Raw genomic sequence first — 8,763 nt, 5'->3', positions numbered from 1 at the left:
TGGATACCGGATAGAATAGCAGGAATATCTCTGCCATGCTTTTGTACATTTGGTTTCTCTTTATGGTAGATATAATGAAGGTAAGGATAAAATTGAAATTTGATAAGTTTAAGGTTTAAGAAGATATTTGATAAGATAAAGAGAGAGCAAAACAGAGGTTTGCTTAGTTAAAATGGCATTGCTATAGTACACTGACAACAAAGCTTTCAGCTGTTTATGTTTATTTATCTATGTATGTATCTGCCTCAAGGATATCATAAGAGCACATTCTAACCCAAGTGAATTTTGTCTCCTCAGCAACATATTTTTTATTATACATAACAAAAAATCAAACACCACCTAACATGCTTAAGGAGCCCCATTTACCCTACTTAGTAAAGAAAAATCTTAATGGTATATCATATTTACACACATATCTCTCACAATAACTTAAAAACAATATTAAAATGAAAGTGCTAAAATTGACTTGAACCCATTTACAACTAGCGAGTAGGCTAGTACACAGGACATTTAGAAATATTTAAAGAACTTACCTCTGGTGATTGAAGAATGATAATGACCTATTGGTTCTGAAGAATCAACATTTTGAAATATTTTTCTTGGGTATGTTTGAAAAATCAGCATTTCTATATAGATGTAAGATCTATTTGGAAGTAAGAAGTCCTCTTGATCTCTTCATGTAGTTTAGTAAAAAAAATACAAATATATAGACAATGGAGCTATGAACTCTCCTTTCTGCCTATTCAATTTTTCATTGACCAACATTAAATTTATAAAATAAAATTATATAACAATAATTGCTTAATGGAGAGAATATGCATTTTGGACTGTCATATAAAAAAGAACAATAAATATCCACCATTCAACTATACATAAATAGATGGGATTAAAAGTTAGCTAGTGGGCATATGATCACTTAAAAAAAAGTTGTGTTTATCTTTGAAATCTTTACTACTCAAATAAGATTAAATGATTTATATCAATTATTCTCGTTCTCACAGAAACAATTGTTCTCACTTGAGTCACTTCCTACACTATAATACACAGAACATAACAAAGCCAAAATTCAATGCTATTACAATGACAAGCCGTGGCTGAAACAAATAGAGACATCTTTTCCCTTCTCCCCATTTGCCCTTCAATACTGAACCTTTGCTAGTTAAAAGATTAGAAACCAAAATTATAAAAGGTGTGCATGCAGGATTAAAATTGCACACAAACAGGGGATGTTTACTTTTCATGAACAAGAGGAGAATACACAGGGAACCACATGTTTCTTCGGACGTACTCCACGGTCTCCTCCTGCAACAATAAGCATCATTTAGCTGGAGCAGAACTCTCTTTCGGATTGATAAATAAATGAAGGAGTTGGGTTCATTTGGCAATGTTCAAATGTTAACTAAAATTGCTCTAATTTTTAATCTTGGACAACTCATTGTACCCTGATAATATGCAAAACTATAGTAGCCTATTCATATATTACATGTAAGGAGAGATTTTTCCATACTTCTGACATTTGTGCAAGTTCTTTGGGTCCTACATCACCCTGTCCTTCAGCGAGCTCTTCTTCAACTGCTGCTCGAAGAACAGCAGCCCCAACCTCGGCTGTTACATCTCGTATGCTGTGGCATGCAAAGTATTGTTAATCAGAGAAAGTGATAATATTAATATCAACCATTGAGAACTGTTATATTCTTAACAAACGACCAAATCAACAGGACCAGATTTTTCTTTCAAGAAAATGAATGCACCTACTTTTAAACATATTGCCAAAAGAAAATGAAAATCAAATTACACCAGGAGGAAAAACGAAAATTACCCGCTGATAGACGGATATAAGATTCCGTTCAAGATATCTTCCTCCATCATGTATGAAGCAAGGCTGTGAGGAAAACAGTATGTTAGTAATTTATCTGAAAAGAAGCTTCATTTGACATCTCATTACGACTTCGAAAATTAAAAAGGAAAAAGCAATGTGATCCAATACAGGGTGATCTAGTGCACGAGGCTCCCACCTAGTAGGGTCGAGGGAGAGTAAATGTATGTAGCCTTACCATCACAAGTGAAGAGGTTGTTTCGAAAGATTTAAACCTATGAACTCCAGGTCACAAGACAAGCAAGCTTACCATTGTGCTGAAGTTCACCCTCCAATAAAATTAGTAATAAAATTTCCACCCTATAAATTGCAGAAAAACTAAACTGAAGATTATACATCGGACAACCATATAAGTGTCTTCTTGCTATTAAAACTTCAGCAGTAAAAAAGACTCTCTCCATGTGCATATGCATTAATTGGCAAGGTATTAATTGCCCAAACATAGGAATTATATAAAACATATTTCACAGATAAGAATTGTATTATGCTAGATCTTATAAATGTCAAAGAAGGTATCTTTCCAAAAATCCATTAATGCTATTTCCAATAGCTTTTGGTAGACAAAAGAAAAAATGTCCAAATCAACAAGTGTATACTGCATACCATTCAGAAGCAGCCTGCAACATTCTATCTGTTATCAGATGAGCACCTGACAAAAGAGTTCCCAGACCAATTCTGAAATGAAAAAAAAAATTATACCAATATTTCCATTAATAGGTCAAAAAAACATTTAAGCATGAAGACATGCCCTACCCTGGGAACAGGTACATGTTATTTGCTTGATTTACATGGCCCACTTTTCCATTACCTGCACAAAAATTTTAGTAAGAGATCCTACAACAGCTCAGGAAAATATGAACTAGACAAGATACATCAAAACCAATGAAAGAGGTAGTTACCAAGATTTACATTTTCAAAAGGGCTTCCGCTTGCAAACACTATATTTTCACCAGCATGCTTAAAAGCATCACTAGCAGTGCACTCAGCTGTACCCATAATGATACAAAGAAAATATTAAAACAAAAGTAAAGATAGACATTATTAAGGAATTCGAGTGCTTAATAAACCTAATACAAACCATTCATGGTTGGATTTGACATAGCAAAGACTGCAGGTTTTGTTGAAACAGACTCTTTCATTGCCTTAAGCACCTGAGTCAAATCTCAACTATCAAAATTAAGAATTCCAAATTTCCAATTACATAAACTTACATATGTTATAGCTGTCAAACAAGATATATTTCAAACATACTTATTACATTTATTTATTTAATATACTTCACTGAGTAACAGGACATGATAGAAGCGCAAATCAGCAAATGTACAAGGTAATTACCTCCTCATTGAAAATACCACCAACCCCAGACAACCCTAGGAGCACATGTGGCTTAACCTTCTTAACCTAAAGACCAATAGGTTCAAGAATTTAAGTATAGGCATGAGTAAGTGTGCATAATCTTTAAAATTAGCATCAGTGAAGGAAAGCGGATTAGTCCTGTTATATCAAAATAAATCTTTTCAATATCATAAGTAGCCTTGGGCCAACAGAGTTTTCCTCAATGAAACCTATAACATTTACCACTTCAAGTATACTAGCACCCTCAGTAAGACCCTCAATGTCTCTTGGATTTTTAGCAAATGGGGCAGCAGCTGGATCTAGATTGTTCCTTTCTGTTGTGACAAGACCCTGCATATGTGGATGACATTGTTACCATACATAACCCAACAAGCCAATAACATACAAATATGAAATAGCAGCATCCAAAATTTGATCGTACAAAATTACTTCTTTTTTTCTCATGCCGACAACATTAGATACGAAGAGAAATCAAGAAAAGAATACGATGAGAAAAATAGAAATTAAAATTATGGTTGGATCACTTGAAGAAAGGTCAAAATAACGATTGAACTGGATATTTTATTATGGTTATGATAGTCAACACAAATATACAATTATTGCTTTCATTCATTGCAACTTAAAGGACTGGCATTACTAGTAAAGATTGTGGAAGCATACGTCTTTATCAATCAAAAAGAATTGACTTTTGGCAGCTAATTCACTGCACCCTGTCATCTTTGAAACTGCCTGGATAGCCATTTTTAGAACACCAAGCCCGGCACTGCAAGCCAGGCAAGAAAAGTTTGAGGCAGAAAGTAGCTATAATGAGGATGATAGATTGACAAAAGAAACTGGACACCCATTATTATGTCCAATAATCAGTTTTTAATTTACCTCCCAGCTCCAACCACCACTATCTTTTGCTTCACAAAATCAGACAATGGTCGACCTTGGGCTCTTACAGTTCCTAACAATCCTGCAAGTGCAACACCAGCAGTTCCCTATAGGAGATTAAGAAAAATTGAAGTTTCAGTAGCTACTCCAATTATACAGTAAAGTGTATTAGATAACTGATATTTAGTACCACTGTATCACCTGTATATCATCATTAAACATGCAAAACCTTTTATGATATCGTTCGAGGGTTTTGAAAGCCCACTTCATTTGGAAATCTTCAAACTGATAAAATTAAAACAATGTAGTTACAAAATTGCTAAAATTTAAAGCAAACAGTGACAGTAAAATGGGTTAGAATATATACAAACCTGCACAATAGCCTTAGGCCATCGAGCATAAACAGCGTCCATGAATTCATCCACAATTTCTAGATACTCTTCACCTTCCAACCTTGGTTGTCGAAGGCCTAAATCTGTCACACAAACATCAGAAAAGACAATACCTCTTATAATATCAACTATGATACATTAGCATGCTAGTTTTTGGTATAGTTTTTACATTTTTATACTATTACAAATCAAGGATAAACTAATAGAGAACATGTTAAGAGATCAATCAACAAGCTTTTGGAACAGTTTATCAAAAGATCGAGAATGCCAAAGCAATTAAAGAATCATGCTGCCAAACTCCAAAAATATTGGGAAGAAGTTTGTCAGGTATAGTCCACCCACAAGAGCCAATATCTAAAGGGTCCTATTGTTCAAATGTGACCATATAAATCTAGGTTTCTGACAAGCATGACATCTTACTTAAAAAATAAAACGTCAATCGTCACATCACCAGCATAGTAGAAACATTTTATGTGAACTAGCAACTATGGCAGTTTTTTATTTTGTAATTCTTTTAAACTTCCAGATAAGCTTTGTAAAGAGCTTAAATCTATAGTAAATAGGTTCTGGTGGAGCAACCACAATACACTCAGGAACCTAGTGAGGGTGAGATGAGAAGATATATGTAAGAGTAAGAAGCAATGTAGGTTAAGTTTTAAGAATTATCAAGCATTTAATCAAGAAATGGTAGCTAAGAAGTAAGTTGACGAGTTCTGATCCCCGTCTCTCCTGTTTGGTAATTTTGAAGTTGTATTATCTATGTTTCAAAACCATGATCTGGTGCAGTTCGTTGAACTGTGCCCCTGAAATGGGATCTTAAAATCATTTGCGATCTAACAAAAATAAAAATTGTATTTAGCCCTCCCTACATGTAATTTCTGGCTCCATCCTTGGTCCACAGTAAATGAGAAAAATGACAGCTGTAAAATAAGCAAACAAAAGATATAGAAAAACAGAATTTTACTCACAAAGTCTATCTTGAAGGAGCTTTTCATTGTTGGTACCAACATCCAACATAACAGGTAGTATCTGGCACAGTTGGTAAAATAACAAATGGTGAGTTGACAAGAGTTAATGGCTTTACCAATTAGTTGTTACACAAAACAAACATAATTGACACTATTCCACACCAATTATCTTAATGAAGTCAAAATGTCACGAACACTATAAGAAACATATAACTATACATGATAAAACTATAAGCATTAAGAAAATTATATATGCCCAATCCTATCATAAGTAATATCCACTGATTGTTAAGAATGTTTCTATGCCCAAGCCTAAGCCAGCAATGGAACATCCTTAAGTTAACTCCCACGAGATGTATGGAAGGAAACAAAGGGACATGAATAGACAGACATTGATAGAAAAAATAGATAGAGAGAGGGCTGAGTGGGAGGGGGTCATACATTCCGTGGGTTGATACCAGCAGCAGCAACATACATATCAAGTTTTCCTATTGGTATTCCAATGCCCTGAACACCAAGGTCACCTAACCCAAGGATTCGACTACCATCTGTCAAGACAATCATGTCTACCTGGAAAAGAGCGATACGATTATGAAAACCAAGAAAATGCAAGCCAGTTTGGCTGCTTAATGAACCAAAAAGCACCAAAGTCATGACAAGGAGATCAAACTTCACCCAGTTACAAATACATTTGCAGTTGTTGTCAGACATCCAATGTTAGTAATTTTTAAAATAAAAAAAGTGTAAATTAAGTAACCATAATCAGAACATTACTGTCATTTTAAAAAGAATCTATACAAACCTAAAATATGTATTAATTTCATGCATGACACGTTTTGACAATGACCATATAAAATAATCTGCCTTTAATAAAAAAACATAGAAATTAAACTAAAGAAAAAATCTGCCTTTCATTAAGAAATAAGATAAAATACTCCAAGCTTCCATGGGCTTCCCTGGGTTTCCCTGATTTTTCACAAACCTTAGAAGGAAATGTTCAGTAAAGCTCAAACTGGCGTACAAGAATATCATACAAAGTAAAATCGACCCAATCAGCGTTCACATTTTTCTTTTTGTTATCAATGTCCTAAATGTCACAAATTAAAGGAAATAATTTCGGATAAATTGATCTAGATCCACACAAGCTGTGTTTACCAAGGCTAAATCAATACCTTTTCAGCAGGCCAGTTATATATCATTGACATCATCTCTCCTTTATCTTTGGCACTAAAATACATTCCGCGTGGACGTCTAAATAGCCCTGAATAATTTTGACACACTAATCCAACTGTAGGAGTATATATTATTGGAGCAAACTCTTCAATATTATCAATAAGAACCTGGAGAGAAATGAAAGATAAAAATATGACTTCAAAAACAAATTTGATTATACTCTCACACTGACAATCCAACTTCATAATCAAACTCACTCTGTAGTACAAAGTCTCATTCCTATCATGTAGTCTATTTAAGATTCTCCATTTGGCAAGGGAAACAATATTATCTGGTTGGCACTGAGTATTCTTTTCCAAAGACCGGTAAGAATTCACTGAAGAAAAAAATATAATATATGGCTCTCAAATATTACTCAAGAAGCAAATTACAAATGCATAAAAAGCAAGAACACAAACATAATAGCAAACTAGGCAAAACTAACTCAGACTGAAGTATCCAGATATATATAATATTAGAAGAGCCTAAAACTTACAAAAGCGATCATATTGCTGCTCAAATGATATGACACGAGGAGGAAGGAGGCCCCGAAGCCCCAATCGATCTCGTTCAGTCAAAGGAAATCCAGTATCCTGCATTCCAAGAATTTAGAAGGGAAAAACTCAGAAAATAAAAACAAAATTGAGGAAAATGGTTTACATGAATCATGACCAATTCGACATCATCCCAATGATTATATAAAATATAAAACCAGAAGCTTAGATTTCCTTTTATCTTAAGTGAGGTGCCCCAAAAAAATAAAGATTTATATCAGCAGCATTTTCTCATGAATACATATTCAGCATATGCAAGCTCATTAACAAGCTTAAAATCATAGTTACCTGGTTCCCTCATTTAGCCTACATACTGCGCAACAGTTTTTGGTCTACCGTGCAGTAAGTAGACCGAGGTTCCATATAAAAGAAGTCGTTATAATAATATGTGATATGGCGAACCATGTAAATATGAGTAACATAATTACACTGTTCAGCACTTCAAACTGATCTTAGAGCTATTAGCCTATCAGATCATGTTAGTTCCTTTGTATAGTTGAGAATAAATCGACAACAAAATCGGTTGAACTAGAATAGCAAGAGTTCAAATAGAAGAGTTGTGAAAGAACCTTGTTAAACCAAGGATCGTGGAGGATATCGGCACCGCGCTTGTGAACAATGCATGGACCAGGATTCACGGTGGAAAAGCGCCGCGATCGGGCGAGGTTGGCGGCGGCGAAACGCAAGTGGTTCCACATTTTTTGAGAGTAACGAAAATTCAACTGAACCTGCGCGCTTAAGTTTATAAGGGAAGCTATGTTAATTGGGTGAGAATTCTATATAGAGAGGAAATAAATAAATAAAAGGAAAGGAAAAAACATGTGATATTTTTTACCCTTTTAATTTTAAATATAATAAAATAATACTTTTACTGTTAAAAATAAAAGTAACAACTTTCCTTAGAATATTCTTTTCCATGTTATTTCCTATTTTTATAATGATATTACTCTCCTTTTGTTTGTGGGTCATATTTTTTTATACTGAAATATTTCAATTAAGGATTTAAGATGCATGTATATTAAATGCATAGTATTTACTATTTATATATCAATAATTGTTGACTTATAATACAAATGACTCAATGGTGGGTGATGTATTAATGAATAGGGATTCTCTTCATTAATGGGGAGTCAAATACTTAATTTTTCTTGTATTTTTAATAGCAAAATTGTTATTCTATTATATAAAAGGATAAAGATGTTTTATTATATTATTTTTCTTTTATTTTTTTGTAGTTTATCTCTTTATTGATGGAGATGATAATCGTGTAAAAATGTTTATATTAATTATGTATACATATTAATCTATTAAATTCAATTATGTTCCAAGTGGTGACATCAACCTTTTATACTATTAGATAAATAGAGTGTGTGAGATGTGATGTAAAACAGCATGCGGAAGGGGTTGTTGAGTTGAGACATGCATAAATTGATTTATTAAGCTCACTCTCTTTTATAAATGTAATTGACTATGAGTATGAGTGTTTAATTTGACCCAAATCACATATCTGATTTAGACCAAAGAAATCT

General features: G+C 33.6%; 1 protein-coding gene across 4 annotated transcripts; it reads right to left on the bottom strand.

The window, feature by feature from the left end:
- Positions 1-1,017: 1,017 nt before the first annotated feature.
- Positions 1,018-8,012, bottom strand: LOC109340825 (NAD-dependent malic enzyme 2, mitochondrial-like). Of its 4 annotated transcripts, XM_019578572.1 has the most exons (20): positions 7,804-7,932; positions 7,177-7,273; positions 6,899-7,017; positions 6,641-6,808; positions 5,910-6,038; positions 5,469-5,529; positions 4,480-4,583; positions 4,310-4,393; positions 4,109-4,215; positions 3,893-3,995; positions 3,455-3,562; positions 3,212-3,277; positions 2,955-3,027; positions 2,776-2,862; positions 2,630-2,684; positions 2,480-2,551; positions 1,820-1,882; positions 1,508-1,622; positions 1,169-1,302; positions 1,018-1,041 (listed from the first exon to the last, which is right to left on the bottom strand). In XM_019578572.1, exons 1-19 carry the CDS (start codon positions 7,930-7,932, stop codon positions 1,231-1,233), a joined length of 1,812 nt encoding a protein of 603 aa, XP_019434117.1. In that variant the 3' UTR covers positions 1,018-1,041; positions 1,169-1,230. The 4 variants fall into 4 exon arrangements, with proteins under 4 accessions (XP_019434117.1, XP_019434120.1, XP_019434118.1 ...); XM_019578573.1 differs by lacking the exons at positions 1,018-1,041; positions 1,169-1,302; positions 1,508-1,622 and adding an exon at positions 1,303-1,350 and having other exon boundaries at positions 1,873-1,882; positions 7,804-8,011; XM_019578574.1 differs by lacking the exons at positions 1,018-1,041; positions 1,169-1,302; positions 2,630-2,684 and having other exon boundaries at positions 1,570-1,622; positions 7,804-8,012.
- Between the last annotated feature and the right edge of the window lie 751 nt (positions 8,013-8,763).

The sequence above is a fragment of the Lupinus angustifolius genome, unplaced genomic scaffold (assembly GCF_001865875.1).
Source record: "Lupinus angustifolius cultivar Tanjil unplaced genomic scaffold, LupAngTanjil_v1.0 Scaffold_262_3, whole genome shotgun sequence".
Classification (NCBI taxonomy): Eukaryota; Viridiplantae; Streptophyta; class Magnoliopsida; order Fabales; family Fabaceae; genus Lupinus; species Lupinus angustifolius.
Note: the sequence above shows the minus strand (reverse complement) of the source record. Positions and strands in the feature narration are given on the sequence as shown.